At 35.7% G+C, this 17282-nt stretch overlaps 1 protein-coding gene across 1 annotated transcript; it reads right to left on the bottom strand.

Annotated features, from left to right (window-relative positions):
• Window positions 1-15638: 15638 nt before the first annotated feature.
• LOC131163658 (uncharacterized) lies at window positions 15639-16971 on the bottom strand. Its single transcript, XM_058120308.1, has 2 exons — window positions 16555-16971; window positions 15639-16135 (listed from the first exon to the last, which is right to left on the bottom strand). The coding sequence occupies exons 1-2, from the start codon at window positions 16706-16708 to the stop codon at window positions 15894-15896; spliced, it is 396 nt and encodes a 131-aa protein (XP_057976291.1). The 5' UTR covers window positions 16709-16971; the 3' UTR covers window positions 15639-15893.
• Window positions 16972-17282: the final 311 nt, after the last annotated feature.

Here is a 17282-nt window from a genome sequence, read left to right as displayed (position 1 = left end):
GGGCCAGATTCGGATGGATTCAGCTAAAGTAAAAACTATCAAGGAGTGGCGAGCACCTACATCCGTTAGAGAACTGCGATCTTTCTTGGGTCTAGCCAACTACTACCGAAAGTTTATAGAGGGGTACTCTAGAAGAGTTGTATTGTTAACGAATTTATTGAGGAAGGGGGTACCATGGGGGTGGTCAGAAGAGTGCCAATCAGCATTTGTTGAATTAAAGGAAAAGATTGTAGGAGATCCTGTGCTAATCTTTTCTGATGTGACAAAACCGTTTGAAGTGCAAGTAGATGCCTCAGACTTTGCATTAGGGGGAGTTCTCTTGCAGGAAGGGCATCCAGTTGCTTTTGAAAGTAGAAAATTGTCGGGTGCCGAACGGAATTATACAGCACAAGAAAAGGAGCTTCTTGCAGTGGTACATTGTCTTCGGGTGTGGAGGCACTATCTTTTGGGGTCCAAATTTGTGGTAAAAACCGATAATGTAGCAGTTACTCATTTTTTGTCACAACCTAGACTAACGTCAAAACAAGCCCGTTGGCAGGAGAAGCTAGCTGAATTTGATTTTGCTTTTGAATATAAAGTGGGAAAGACGAATGAAGTGGCCGACGCTTTAAGTAGAAAAACTGAATTGGCAGCATTGAAAATCGTCAGTCATCTATCAACTAGTAGGGTGGCGCTACCTTTGAAGAATCTTATCAAGGAACATTTAAGTACAGACCAGCAGGCGCAGTCACTAAGCAAACTAATAGACGAAGGGAAGACACGACAATTCTGGATAGAAGATGGACTGATAATGACTAAAGGCAGGAGAGTCTATGTGCCTAAAGCTGGAAACTTGAGGAAAACCTTACTGAAAGAGTGCCATGATACGTTGTGGGCTGGTCATCCGGGATGGCGAAGAACTCATGCTTTGATTACACAGGGGTACTATTGGCCAAATATGCAAGATGATGTGATGAGTTATACTAAAACGTGCTTGATCTGTCAACAAGACAAGGTAGAAAGAAAGAAGACCTCAGGTTTATTGGAGCCATTGCTAGTTCCTGCTAGGCCATGGGAGAGTGTCTCTTTGGATTTTATTTCCTCGTTGCCAAAAGTAGAGGAGTTTGACACAATTTTGGTGGTGATTGACCGGTTCTCAAAGTATGCAACTTTCGTACCAGTCTCGAAGCCGTGTTCAGCAGAGAAGACAGCTCAGTTATTCTTCAAGCATGTGGTGAAATATTGGGGTGTTCCAGAAAGCTTAATTAGTGATAGGGATGTTAGATTCACGGGGGGATTTTGGGGTGAACTCTTTCGCTTGATGGGTTCAAACCTTAATCTTTCCACGAGCTATCACCCACAGACAGATGGTCAAACTGAACGTTTTAATGGGATGCTGGAAGAATACTTGCGACATTTTGTTCACTCCAATCAGAAGAATTGGGTTACTTTACTTGACACGGCACAATTCTGTTTTAACTCTATGAAATCTTCTGCAACTAATAAAAGCCCTTTTGAGATTGTGACAGGTCAACAACCGACTCTTCCACACACTCTAGATGGTACATACAAAGGAAATTGCCCAAAAGCCTACCAATTCACGAAAAATTGGTTGCAAAACATCGAAGTCACCCGAGCTCAGTTAGAAAAAGCATCCAAGCGCATGAAGAAATGGGCTGACAAAGGGAGACGACCACAACAATTTGAATCTGGAGATCTGGTTCTTGTAAAAGTGCCACCGAAGACATTTCGCTTTCTTCGTGGCAAGGATAAAAGGCTGTTACGTCGTTACGAAGGTCCAATCAGAGTAATCGAAAAGGTGGGACATGCATCTTATCGGCTTGAGCAACCCGAGTGGATGAAAAGCCATAGACGTCCAGTTCATCCCGTGTTTCATGTAAGCAATTTAAAGCCATTCCACACAGATGAAGCAGATCCGCACCGACAAAAATTAAGGAGATCAACAATTTCCAGAAGGCATCCTGTCACCAAAGAAGTCCAGGAGATCATTGCAGACAGAGTCGTCAATCTAGAAGGTCATCAAAAACAACAATTTCTGGTTTAGTGGTTAGGACTGGGGGAAGAAGAGAATAGTTGGGAAACAGCAGACAACCTTCAGCATGCCATACAGAAGATTGAAGATTTCAGAAATTCGTAGTCAACGACATCTACATCGACATCAGAAGAGTGAGAAGGCCGTCTACAACACATCGACGAGGACGTCGATAAATTGAGTGGGGGAGGATGTTAGGGTGTGACAATGTAATGGGGAAAATGGGGGAGTGAGATACTACTATAATTGTATTCTTCAGGGATTTGGAATGAATATATGAATATCTGTGTTATCGCTTGTATGGTGATTCTCTTGTAGATGAATAATACAAGTAGTTCTTTTCATTGTGGTGTTCTGTTGCCTTCGATTATGATGTCTCTGATTGTTATAGTCTTATTCGGTGTATAAGAATATATTGCTCATGTGAAATCCTATTGTTTCTTGTTTTCCTTGAGTATTGAGATTCACCTGGTGCTCGTGCTTGCAGGCTTGAACGTGTGAGAGTTGGCTGACTTGTCGAGGGAGAGCTCTCAACGAGTGCCACACGGCCCTTGCTTAAGTCCCATTTTGGGGGTCCATGACACCATGCATATTCATAAAGCAATGTTCAGTTTTGTTTAATACTAAAATGTAACATATTTTAGCAACGTTATTAGTAATGTTCAGTTTATTAATTCTTTTGATACACAAGTAAATGAGTGGGGATTTGAGGGTGAAGAAATTGGGGAGCTGGTCTCACATCCTCAGGGAACTTCAGACTGAAAGGTTCACTCTATAAATCTGACTAGGAACTGAGAGTCTAATATTTGGGTGCTGAATATTCAATTTATTTGTGTTTCCTTTTTGCTTTGTTTTGTTTGCAAACTCTTTGTTTGCAAATGGATAATAATAGGTGATCCTGCAAATGACACTCTTGCACCACTAATAGATTTCATCAATTCATAAAGCAAGAGAGAGAGCAGAGGCTGCAGAAGGTGACATAACTTAGAGCACTGATTCTCTTTCTCCTATATACACACAAACTCAAGTGTTTTTTGCTGACACATCTATTTTGTACTACTACTGCATTGCATATTTTTTATTTCTAATATGCTAAATTGGGTAAGAGTCAGCATGTTAAAAAACACTTGTTAAAGCAACTTGAAATAATTTATTTTTGTACTGAAAATCTGGCCATACAGTCTCTTGTAGTACCCTGTTTCTTTCTTAATGTTTGCACAATGATGTGATTTTCTGCCTCATTTTCGCACTTACAGAAGCTTAGCCATTAAAGTTAGGCTGCTTGTTTTATTTTTTCTGGCATTGTGTTATAAATTGTAATGTCAAGCATGAAGGATCTGCTAATTGCATTTGGCACTTATCAAGTGAATTTCAGGGACCTAAAATGCAATTTCATCCCTTTATTCCCATATTTTATTCATAAGTTATACGTACAAGATAGGAGGTGCGTATTGCTTGTGACCTGAGTGTTTGAACCCAAATTTGTGTGCATAATGATGGCCAGAGAAATTATAAATGTTCTATTTGTCGGAGGACATGGCCACATGCATATGTTGAACAGTGATATTCAAAAGCGTTAATTAAATAGTGTAACAGATAATGTATGGTTTGTTCAAATTAATTAAAAATTAAACAGTAATTTTTGGGTTGTCCCTTGCTGCTGCATTCTGTTAGGTTATGAATTAAAGGAACAAATGTAGTTGAATGAGACAGTGGGCGAGTTACATGTTCCACTGTGCTGAGGTGTGAGGTGCACGTGGTGATGATAGGCCATGTTGATTGTTAATTATGATAAAGAAGTGTTGGGAATAAACAACAAATTTCCGAAACCTGTGAAAAACAAAATAGAGAAAAATAACGCCAAAGAAAAATCAATCACACGCACAAGATAATATTTACGTGGTTCGTCAATTTTGCCTACGTCGACGGAGTTGTAGGAATTTTAATATTATCAGGAAGAAAACACAGAGAGTACGGCGATACAATGCTCTCCCTCTCGCTCTCTCGCAAGTACAACCACACAAACCCTAATCACCCGAAAGCAATCCTTTTTATATGTTGCGGCTTGGGCCTTCGCTCCATGGACTAAACCTTAGGATAGAAATCTCTAATTAAATAGGGGTCGAGTCGGGATCCAAATTAAAACACAACTAGACTCCACAAAAGCCCAACAAGAAGTTGCTACGTGCAAAGTGTTATTAAGCTCTGTAGTGGCACTTCGCCTACTAGCTAGGTTGTTTGAGGAAGAACGTACATACAAGTGGGTCTTCTAAGAAATGATCCCTCTTTGTTGCGAATCTTTAATAGCTTTTTTTAGCTAATTGTTTAATGTTTGCTCCACCCATTTTACTACAGTTCCAATCCATCATACACCTTAAAATAAAATAGAAGAGGAAAAGCTGCAGGCCACCACTATAATAATGGGGGGTGGGGGTTGTTTTCTGCAATAGAAGGTAAGGCTATCACTTAGCAGCTATGGTCATACATCGTGCGTCCACTCCCGCCCAAAGTAAATCATCTCTAGGGGGCTTGATGAATTTTTTTGGGAGCTTTTCTTCCACAATTATTGGCACCTCGTGGGAGAGGTCCTCTTTTCTATTCAATCCTTCTTCAACCCAAAGTTTATTCGTATTCATATATAGGATACTACTCGGGCCTCTAGTTTTTCACCAAGGGTATGCAATGTTTGGATCTTGGAAAATACCAAGGAAAGAAAAATATGAAAGAAATTGTATTTTCATGTTTAGTTGTCAAGAAAAGTAAATTTTGATTCTACTCATAATCAATATCTGATTTTTTCATATTTTCAATCAGATTAAAATAAACTTTTATTTTCAATAGTATTTAACATAGAAAGGAAATATAACGGAAAATGAGTTTTCTCTTTTTTTTTTTCCCAAGTAAAATCCTTATCCAACAAATCCTAAAATGATTATCTAATTCGCAGCACTAAGGCCAGACATAGTTGCCCATCTGTTGCACTGACATATGAGTTGCGCCCTCAGTCTGCAACCAGAAAAATTCATGCCTTGTTCCTTAATTTTTCTGTTTGGTAACGTTTTCTGAGGCCTATTGAATATATCTCATCACTTATTCAAGGTGTGTTTGGGGTAGCTTTGGAGCACAAATGATTTCAGTGCAAAACTACTTCTAAGCTAGGATACAACAATTTCAGGTAAGTGATTCAATCAATTTCCAACTCCAAGAATGTAATTCATTAACCAGTTTTGATGGCTCACCTATTAGTTTTTTTTGCACAATGAAATAGCTCTCAAATTTTCAATTTTTGTGCTGTCTAAGCTTGAACAGACAGTTAATAGCTTAGCCAAGCTTAATTTTTCTTTTTTCTTAAAAAGCTTACTTGTCTAATATAAGCAAAGACGGGATAAATAGACTCAAACCTGTTTTTGTACCTTCTACTCTTTCTATCTAATGGAAGTATTGTAAATTATATGATAGACTTTATCCCAAAGATGACAACCTACACAGCACTACTTCACCAGCTTTTGAAAAAGAAAGATGTGCCTCTTTAGGAAGCTAAACACACAGAAGCGGTAAAATCACTCAAAGAAATGACCAGCTTCTTTCATTGTCAAAAAGAAAAAAGAAAAAATTGTTTCATTGCAATGGGAAGTGACTAATAATGTTCACATACAAGCTGCATAGTGGTCTTTTTTTTTTTTTTTTCTCGTTTACTATCGCTGATCTGCTGATTGTGATTATGAGCTATTTCTATTTGCGCTTGCTGTACGATGTGTGCATTTCTGCAAACTTTAAAAGTGTTCTCTGGCAAAATAAAATGAGGACTAAAAGTCTTGTTTGTGAAATCTAACTTGTGCTTGTTTTTTTCCTTTGGTGTCTTTATTTTCATGTTTGCATGTAAGAAGTGCATGTTAATTAACTCTAAGTTAAAGAAAAGAAAGAGAGAAGGAAAGGGGGGCAGGGCATAGATGGATTCTGCTGTTGCTTTCTATTGACACAATAGTGCCCCCTCCAATTGCATGAATTATTGAAAATTACCTGTTGGGAAGATATATTTATTTATTTTTTTTTGGGGGGGCCTATACAACATTATTGATTCCCCGTAATACACAATATGGAAGGTGGTTTAAAGCAAGTCATTTTATAAGATTGAATATAAGCCAGAGGACTTTGAGTCAATCATTATTGTTACCGTGTCATATTCTTTTTATAGTGATTTGAAATGACATGTATGGATCATCTTTAAGGACACATGAAACAGTTTGAAACACTGATTCTAATCTTATCTTAAAAACCTCATTTTCTATTTCTTATTTAATCTCCATCAATCATTCAAAGTTAGGTATGTCTTCGGTCGCTGATTTTTTTTTTTTTTTGGGCTCTTCTTCTTTTCCCCCTTCTTCCTGGTAGGTGAGCAGAGCAATGGAAAAATTTTTGTGGTGTTCATCGCTGGCCTAGTGAGTGGTATCTTCATCTACAACCTTTGCCTCTGATGGCAATGTAATTTGTTATTTGGGATTGGATAAAAGTTAAGTAAATGGAAGGGGAGTTTAGGCACAATGGAAAAGTTATAATGAAGGTATGTGGAAATAGTCTCTTACAAAAGTGTTAGGGAAGGTTGTGTACTATTCACTCATTATGGTCTGCCCCTTCTCATGACCTTGTATATGCGAGAGTTTTGTGCACTAAACTGTTCTTTTTTATAAAAAAAAACACGTTAAGTAAATGAGAGGTTTTTGGCATGACGATAAAAAATTAAGAAAATAAAAATAAAAAATGAAAACTAAAAATCAGGGATAAAAACTTCAAATCTAAAACCACAAAGTTTGGTTATTATTTTTAAAAAATTAAAACAATTAAAAACATGATTGAACAAATGTTTATTTTCTTCCATGATCAAATAACAATTTAAAATATGTAAAATAATAATAATAATAATAAAATAATGCAAATTGAAAAATTTTATAAATAAAAATTGAAATTATTACAACTATTTTCCTTAATTATTCTATTTCAGAACTCACCTTTAAGTGCTACAAGAACAATTTTGTTGTTCATGATTATGCATTACTTAACTTGTATTAATTTTTTATTATTATACGTCATACTTCTAGATTTGTGAAGTACTATATTGTGAGGACCATCAACGTCCCTGGGTATGTTCGAATTTGATATAGTTCTGTTTCTTATAGATAATACTTTGATTGGTTAAAGCTAAATGCTACTCTTTCTTGAGTATGCCCAGTACGTGTAGTTGTACATATTCATTTTGATCTTATATAATTATAATTTTTAGATAAAAAAAATAGAAAGAAGAGAACAACCAAATGTATTTATCCACATGGGAGCAGGTATATTGATTGGAGGAGTAATACGGTAACTAAGAAAAGTATGGGTGCTTGAGAATTGAATTAGTAGATAGTCATAAAGTCTTGTGTCCTAATCTTAGAATTGCTTTTATGTGATAGGTGATAGCACCTTTATTCTTGCTTTAAGAAAATAAAATGAATATTTAATCTTGCTGTTAGGTTTTCCTCCTTCTGGGACCCATGCCTTTGGAAAGGTGTTCTTTTATTATTGAGTTGGCTTCTCTAGGAAGTTTGGGCAGTAGCATATCTTGTAATTTTTCAAAACCCTCACTCGCAATAGCTAGTGCATTCAATTTTCTTCTGCCATTTTGTTGCTCCATTTTTTCTTCACGTCTGCACCGCACATCTACAGCGCCACACCCATAGTAGCTACCTCGCTGTTCTATTTTTACACGCAGCAGCTCCTCACGTCTGCAGGGTTGCTTGTCTTCTTTCTGCAGCAGCAGCATATTGGTATTTTCTAATTGTGCTCATTTTGGTTGGTTCTTTGGAGCTTTGTTCGGAATATTTGGTGAGACATTTCCATCTTGCTACATTTGTTTATACACTCTTATGTATTTGTAAAACTTATGCTTTTGTATCTACTTTGTACAACATTTTGGTGATAGTGGATTTCGACCGCTGTACCCTGTAGACGTACCTCAACATTTGAAGGAACCATGTTAAATTTCTTGTGTCTCATTTTTACTTATTATTTGCATTACTCCATTTATTTACTTGTGGGAATTAGTTCATATATGATATTTTTCTCAACAAGTGGTATTAGAGCTGTATTATTTGGACTCATTAGTTTAGTGTAAATCATGGATGGTAATGTTGGTTGTATGATTAACTTCAATGGAAGCAATTGAGTAACTTGGAAAACAAAAATACAAGACTTTTTATTTTACAAAGATTTGGATGGATCTATTGAGGGTGATAGTCGAAAGCCTAAAGACACGAGTGATGATGAGTGGAATAGGCTTAATAGAAAAACCGTTGGTGTCATTCGACAATGGATTGAGGATACTGTTTTTCATCATATTTCTACCAAAATTTTGACACATGAATTGTGGAAAAAATTAGAGGGTCTTTATGATAGAAAGTCGACAAAAATAAAACTTTTTTTTTTCGAAAATTGGTGAATTTGAAATATAAATATGGTAGTCTTATTATTGAGCATTTGAATGAGATGAAAAATATTATCAACCGGCTTTCTACTATGAAAATAGTTTTTGATGATGAATTGCAGGCCTTAATGCTTCTTAACTCTTTGCTAGAAAGTTGGGAGATTTTGGTTGTGACAGTTAGTAATTCGACTCTCGATGGAATTGTTACTATGAACCAAGTAACTAGCAGCCTGTTGAATGAAGAAATTAGAAAAAAATCAGTTGACTCTTCTTATTCAGAGGCACTTGTGACAGAAACCAAGGGAAAGGCAGAAGCAAAAATAGATACTCTCACCGTAATGATAAATCAAAATGCCGGCCCAGCTCATTTTCGAAGAAAGATATTGAGTGCCACTATTGTCATAACAAGGGGCATATGAAGTGGGAGTGTAAAAAATTGAAATTCAATGAGTAAAATAAAGAGGAAAATTTTGAGAAAAAGCATGAAGAAATAACTTCAGTTACATTTGATGATGATCTTATGATTATTTGTGATAAAAGTTGCATTAATTTGACAAGTTAAGATACTAATTATGTTATTGATTCTAGTGCGTCATTCCATGTTACTTTTCGGGAAGATTTCTTCACTTTTTATTCCAAAGGAAATTATGGAGTTATTCGGATCGGAAATGAAGGTTTGTCAAAAATTTTTGGCATGGGAAATGTTAGTACGGAAACAAATCTGGGATACAAGTTTGTGCTCAAAGATGTAAGACATGTACCTGACATTCAGCTAAATTTGATATCTATCGAAAAGCTTGATGATAAAGGGTTTAGCAACCATTTTGGTGATGGAAAATGGAAGTTCACAAAGGGTAATTTGGTGGTGGCTAAAGGAAAGAAGACTAGTACACTCTATATGATGCAAGGTAAAATTGGTAATGGTATTGTGAATGCAATTGAGAGTCACTCTTCCACCGATTTGTGGCATAAGCGGCTTGGGCACATGAGTGAAAAATGAATGCAGTTTTTGTTAAAAAAGAAGCTCCTACCCGAGATGAAAGGTACTTCTCTTAAAGCTTGTGTTCATTGTTTGGCTGGTAAGCAACATAGAGCTCCTTTTCGTACAAAATTTGTTACTAAAAAATCTAATGTTCTAGATTTGATACATTCTTATGTATGTGGTCCTTTGAAAGTTAAATCTCATGGCGGCGCACTTTATTTTGTTACTTTTATTGATGATTATTCAAGAAAATTTTAGGCTTATACTTTGAAAACTAAACATCAAGTTTTAGATGTGTTTAAACATTTTCAGGTTAAAGTTGAAAGGGAGACTGGAAAGGAGGTGAAATGTGTGCTCGGATAATGGTGGAGAGTACATTGGCCCATTTGATGCATATTGTTACAGCTAAGGCATTAGACATCAAAAGACCATCAAGAAAACCCCTCAACAAAATGGTATTACTGAAAGGATGAACCGCACCATACTAGAGAGAATGAGATGCATTCTCTCTCATGCAAAGTTGCCAAAATCATTTTGGGGTGAAGCAATGAGGACGACGGTGGACTTGATTAATTTGTCTCCTTCAACTCCTTTACTTGGTGAAGTTTCCGAAAAAATTTGGAAAGGTAAGAATGTCACTTATGATCATTTGAAAGTGTTTGGTTGTCGTGCATCCAAAAGATGAAAGATCCAAACTTGATGACAAGAAAATGCAATGCATTTTTCTTGGCTATGGGCATGATGAATTTGGATATAGATTGTGGGATCCGGTTGACAAGAAAATTGTTAGAAGTTGGGATGTTGTATTTTTTGAAGATCAAACAATTGAAGATTTTGACACGATTGAGCAATCACGATCTAATGGGAATGATTTTGTTGACTTAGAGTCACCTTTTCCACATTTGGCTCATGATGAAAATATGGAAAATGTTCTTCCACCTCTTGAAAATGTTGGAAATGATGAAATTCCTAGTGATGTTGAAGATGAAATAAGGGAGAGCAACAAGTTCAAGAGCAAGTTCCGTTGAGAAGATCTTCAAGAGAGCCAAGACCTTCAACTAAATATCCATCAAGTGACTATGTTACTCTAGCAGATTAAGGGGAGCCCGAAAGCTATAAAGAAGCCATAAACCATGAAAATAAAGTTGAATGGATGGAGGTTATGCAAGAGGAAATGAAGTCTATAGTTGGCAATCACACTTATGATTTGGTTAAATTTCCTCCTGGAAAGAAAGTTTTGAAAAACAAATTAGTGTTTAGGTTGAAAAATGATGGAAAGAATCTTCAGTACAAGACTAGGCTTGTGGTAAAAGACTTTGGTCATAAAGGGAATTGACTTTGACGAAATATTCTCACCAGTTGTGAAGATGTCATCTATTCGGGTTGTTCTTGGCATGACAGCATACTTGAATTTAGAAGTTGACCAATTAGATGTGAAAACTACTTTCTAACATGGTGACTTGGAAAATGAAATTTACATGGAATAACCGGAAGGCTTCAAACAAAAAGGGAAAGAGAATTTAGTGCGCAAATTAAAGAAAAGTTTGTTTGGGTTGAGCAAGCACCATGGAGATGGTACAAAAAATTTGATTCTTTCATGATTGATCATGGTTACTCAAAAATCTTTTCGGATGATCGTGTGTTTGTGAAAAAAATTTTCGGATGGTGCTTATATTATTCTCTTACTCTATGTTAATGATATGCTTGTTGTAGGACAAGACTCCTCCAAGATTGACAAATTGAAGTTGGAGTTGAGCAAGTCTTTTGTTATGAAAAACTTGAGACTGGCAAAGCAAATTCTTGGCATAAGAATTGTTCGTGATTGTGAAAAAGGGCAAATTTGGTTGTCTTAAGAAAGGTACATTGAAAAAGTGCTTAAAAGGTTCAATATAGATAAAGCAAAACTCGTTAGTTGCTCATTTGCTAGTCACTTCAAGCTTCGTACAAAACAAAGTCCTACAAGTGAGAAGGATAAGGAAGAAATGAAGAAAATTCCTTATACTTCGGCCATTGGTTCATTAATGTATGCAATGGTTTGCACAATACCGTATTTAGCTCACGCTGTTGGAGTTGTTAGTCGGTTTCTCTCTAATCCAAGAAATGAGCATTGGTTAGTGGTAAAATGAATTCTCCGATACCTTAGAGGCACTTCAAAAGTGTGTTTGTATTTTGGAAATGGTAAATCTATGCTCCATGGATTCACAGATGCCGACATGACTGGTGATGTTGATTCTAGAAAATCCACTTTGGGTTATTTGATGACTTTTGATGGGAGAGCTGTGGCATGAAAATCTAAATTACAGAAATGTGTTACTTTTTCTACTACGGAAGTCGAGTTTATTACCATTATGGAAGCTTGTAAAGAAATGCTTTGGTTGAAGAGATTCTTGAAAGAGTTGGGCATGGAACAAGAAATGTATGTTCTTCATTGTGATAGTTAAAGTGCAATTCAATTGAGCAAGAATTTTATCTTCCATTCAAAGTCAAAACATATTGATGTTAGATATCATTGGATTCGGGATGTGTTAGATAAGAAATTGTTACAACTTGACAAAATGCACACCGATGATAATGGTTTGGATATGATGAGAAATAGTATTGTCTAGGGACAAACATGTGAAGTGTAGAGTTTTGGCCGAATTGGTGGAGTCATCCCCATAAGTCGGGAGGGGGAGATTTGTTGGGTTTCCCTTCTTGTGGGGCCCATGCCTTTTGAAAGGTGTTCTTTTATTATTGAGTTGGCTTCTCTATGAAGCTTGGGCAGCAGCATATCTTGTAATTTTTCAAAGCCCTAACGCGTAGCAGCCAACGTATTCAATTTTAATCTGCCATTTTTTTGCTCCATTTTTTCTTCACGTCTGCACCACACGTCTACAGCGCCACACCCACAGCAACTACCTCTCCGTTCTTTTTTTACATGCAGCAGCTCCTCACATCTGCAGGGTTGCTTGTCTTCTTTCCGTAGTAGCTGCGACTTTTTTTTTTTTTCTCCAGCAAGTTGCGGCCATTCCTGCTGCTGTTCTGGCCGTATATTATCAACATATTGGTATTTTCAGATTGTGCTCATTTTGGTTGGTTCTTTGGAGTTTTGTTCAGAATATTTGGTGAGACATTTCCATCTTACTACATTTATTTATACTCTTGTGTATTTGTAAGACTTATGCCTTTGTATCCATTTTGTACAATATTTTGGTAATAGTGGATTTGGACCGCCGTATCCTGTGGATGTACCTCAACATTTGAGGGAATCACATTAAATTTCTTGTGTCTCATTTTTATTTATTATTTATATTATTTCATTGATTTACTTGATACATAATATTTTTCTCAACACTTGCTGCCTGCAGGATACTGCCCTCCACCCACCATTTTTGTTTGCATGCATGCAACACGTGCATACATTTTATTAGCTATTAGAAAGAAGAGAAAAAGAGAAAGAAGGAAGGTGCATGGTGGGTTCTGCTGCTGCTTTTCATTGACATTTCCAATTGCGTTTTATTTATATTAATCATTGAAAAGATACTTTTTCTTTTTTAATCAAGATTTTATTTTGAGTTTTATTTTTTACTTTAGTTATTGATGAAGTCACTAAAAATATAAAAAAAATGAGATCCACCAGTTTTTTGGAGAATGGTTTAGAGTGGACAGAATCGCGTTGCTCATCTTTTTCTTGCTTAATTGGTACTGATTCTGCATCGGTGCCACTGATGTGGATCTCCTTGCCAAGCCCTATCTCATAATGCTTTCGACTGACTTGACCGACACAAATTACAAGCCGCCAAGTGGCTAACAGCTGTAAATTATTGCTTCAGGTCTGTGGGTTCTGGTCTTCAAACTATCTTCGTCTGTGGGGTTCTGGTCTTCAAAATTATTGCTTCCACTATTTTCGTCTTCTTTGATGTCTTTTGGTTCTTGCTGATGATGAGCGTCTTTCGAGATAGGCATCGTGCCCACCATTTCTTTTACCATCTTTGCTACAGCTGCCTCTAATAATTTCATCTGGTTATTTTCTTTTTCATTTTTTCTGAAGAGCTTTCTTCTTACGCTGTCTCTTACTACTCTCACCTGCATGGAAAACCGGTGACTGGCTTTTTGGCAAAGCCACAGCCTTCAACGGATTTGATGAGTCTTTACCGGCTACCCTTTGAACCGGACTAGTCGATGACATTTGGCCTTCATCGATAGGCTCTTTGAGTTTCAGAGAGGAAACTCCACTCGGCACACCCGTGTTTTGTGAAAAAACCGGGAAAACAAGAGCATTCTCGCCTACAGTGATTAATCTTCATTCTAATTCTGCAATCTTCCATACTAACTAGTTTATGAAATAATTATGAAGGCAATCCGGTTCTCTTTCTCTTTATTCATTGGCTGGTTGGACTTGACAGGGACATTTTGATGGTAAAAGCCTAAATTTCTTTAAGTCTTATATTAGAATTATAAAATGATTAGTGGAAAGTGATTCATATTAAAGTCTACTGCACATTTGTGAAGAGAAATGAACTACTTAGTAGTCAAAAATAATTTTTAAATTTTTTTTAAATAATTATTGAAGTATCACATTGTTTTTTAGAAAATTGAGAAGAAACATTATATATAAAAAGATGTTTTCTAATTTTTTGTACAAATTTGAAAAATTATCTAGTAATCTTGGAGTCACTTCTATGATTATGCTACATATTTCAATTCTTCATTTACCATTTGCCTTCTATATTAATTTTGTTTAAAGTTTAGTGTTTTAGCTTCGTGAAGTGAAATAATCTCCACAGTTACAAAACTATTTAATATTAAGGTTAGATATGATAATTATAATAAAATTCGGAAACACAATGCATAATCATTCATGTAACTATTCAATAATATGAAGGCTTAAAATTAAATAAAGTAAGAAGAGTTGATAAAAAAATCATAATTATTTAAGTTTAGAGATAATGATTAGCAAGTTAAGTGTTATTCGAGTGGAGATGTAGAGGGTATTCATAGCATTTTATTATATGATCATAGTCTTAAACCTAGCCCTACGCAACTGTGTAGTCGGGATTATTGATTTCTAGAATTAATTTAAATTTGCACTTAGAGGCTAATAGACCAATAGAAGGTGATTGATCTAATTAACTGCACATAGGTAAATATGTTAGTGGCGACTCCTTGACCACATCAACACACTCTCTCATCCTATTCTTGTGATCTCCACTTGATTGTGACAACATGTTTTTTTTTTTTTTTTTTTATGGTGACTGCATGTTTTTATGGGCTATTGGAGGTTAAAGTCTTTTTTTAATTAGGGTTTATGCATGTATTTATGCGCTCTTTAGTTGCCTTTAAAAAGAGTTCAAATTCTTAATGTTTAAAATTCAATTAATTAAATCAACCTTGTTTTGTAAACCTTTTAATTAGTAAGTGTTGCATTACTTCTTACTGGATGTTATAACTGTTAAGAGGCAATTTTGGACATTTTTTCTTCTAAATAATATGAATTCCACAATACTTCATGACACACTTCTCTTTATTTTCCAGATCCATATATATTAATGATTGATTTGTTGCTAGCAATTGAAAATAATATTAACACTACTCTTGGGAGCATGAAATTTAGGGTTTAGATTTAGATTTGTTCAAATTTGGACAAATTTTAATATAACATTGCATTGAACTTCTACCCAATCTAAAAAGATTTTAATTCAAAGTCCTAAAATCAATGCTACGGAACACTACCTTAAATTTATAGGCAAGTTCCAATTATATTTGAAATTCAGTTTACAAGTTTAATTGTAATTAGTTCTCCAAAAAATTAATAATAATTATCAACTTAAAAGCTTAGTTAATTCCTTTACTCCTAATTGTGATGGTCATGCATATTGTTGGAACATTGTCTTCTTTATTTGCTTGCCTTCTTCTATAATTTTTTTCTCCCAAAATTTTTCGAGACAACTTTTGATTTTCTTGGCCTAAAAAAAATTTACATTGAACTTGAACTACACAACAATAACAATTATATCAACCTCTTACCTCATCTCAAGATTCAAACCTGAGACTCCAACCAAAATTGTCATAGGTGGAGTATTTTGGTGACACTCAAAAGAAGAATTCTTTTGACTAGTTACTTGAAGTGCTCCTTAAAAAAAAAAAAATCATTAATGTTTGGGACTTATATGTTGGAACCTTCGGAGATGAAAGTAGGAATTTATTAGCACAAAAACATCTCATCATACAAGCATGCATCAGTTTTGCATGTTCACATATTATATGATCAGGCACACACAAACAAATAGACCTTTATATCTTCTAATTACTAGCTAGCTAGTTAAAAATTAAAGCAATCCGACAGTGATTGCACTTTAAGAGTGATTCACACATTAGGAAAGATAAATAAACCAAATAATTATTGACTCTGTGTAATTATGCATCTGATATCATTCAGCTTAAGGGTGCATGTGAGGCTGCCTGTGCCTGCTGCCCGGTGGGCACCGTCGAATGAACGAATTTCCAAGACCTGACCTTCGATTGTATGGATTTCCAAGACGTGCTCGATTGTATGCATCTCTAGGACCTACTGCGTCTAGTGCTCCACATCCATCAGATGACGAGCGAGTACCTTTATTTTCCTTGAGCCCCCCATGCATCTTTCTACTATTAATGTTGTCGATGACGACCTTCTCTTCTTCTGTGCAATACAATTATTAACATAAATAATAATTATATACACATTCAGCCCCTCTATTAATATTTGAGATAGGCTATTTGCTTTGCCCCTAGAGCAAGGCTCTTGGTAGTAAGAGGTAATTTCACGATCTCGCCGATCTTTCATTTATCATGAGGGAGTTGTCTGGTATATTGTGTCCTCTCCTTATTTATAACTCATTTGAGAGGACCTAAATGACTCATCGAAAGTGAAATCATGAATTAGCAAAAAAAAAAAGAGAGAAAATTGGAGGCAGGCTACTTGCATATATATATATATATATATATATATGAATGTATGTATTATATATGTGTGTATATGTGTATATACATATGTTCTGAAATTGAAAAAAATGATTTATAGATAAAGAGTAGGCACAAAGAAGAGTTAATATGTATTACTTATTGACTGCTGGGATGATACTAAAGCTGGTGGAGCTGCAAGCACTGTGGGGGATTGAATCAGCAGCTGGGTGGAAATTAGCAGGAGGGTAACACAGAAGATACTCAGAGAGGACTTAGCTGCTTCTGCTGCTGCCTGCTGACCAACTGCCATATCTCTGTATAGTTGATGAGCTGTATGTGTTTAACTTCTCTCTTTGTTAAAGAGTATTACCCCAGCTGCTGCTGCTATGGGCACTAAGGCTGCTGGGCGTTCGTTTATTTATAGCCATAGGGGATAACAACAGTAGTGTGTTTGATAATTGAGATAAGAATGAAGAAACTAAAGCAGACCGGTCAGCCCCACACTTACTTATATATACATATATGATGATCCATGGTCATCATATATGTTATTGGTCAAGTTCCCACATTGTTGAGTGTTAATGGTCAGCCTTGTCATGCCTAATAAAGTAGCCACTGGGCTCACCAGTCACCAAGCAAGTAGCTAGGAAGGTGCTTTCGTGGTTCTCTTTTCTATTTAAAAGGAATGAATAAATGAATAAATAAAAGGTGTCATCACTTTTTCTTTTTGTTCTCCCAAGTGATAGAAAAATATATATATATTTCATTCATTCTCTATATTCATTGATTTTCTCTTAAAATACTTGCAAATCTAAATGTTAAGAAAAAAGTAATCTTTAAATAATATGTTTTTGAGGATATTTTTCCTTTTTTTTAATAAAAAA

This window comes from Malania oleifera, chromosome 9, assembly GCF_029873635.1.
Source record: "Malania oleifera isolate guangnan ecotype guangnan chromosome 9, ASM2987363v1, whole genome shotgun sequence".
Taxonomy (NCBI): Eukaryota; Viridiplantae; Streptophyta; class Magnoliopsida; order Santalales; family Ximeniaceae; genus Malania; species Malania oleifera.
The sequence above is the reverse complement of the archived record's forward strand: the minus strand, read 5'-3'. Positions and strand labels throughout refer to the sequence as shown.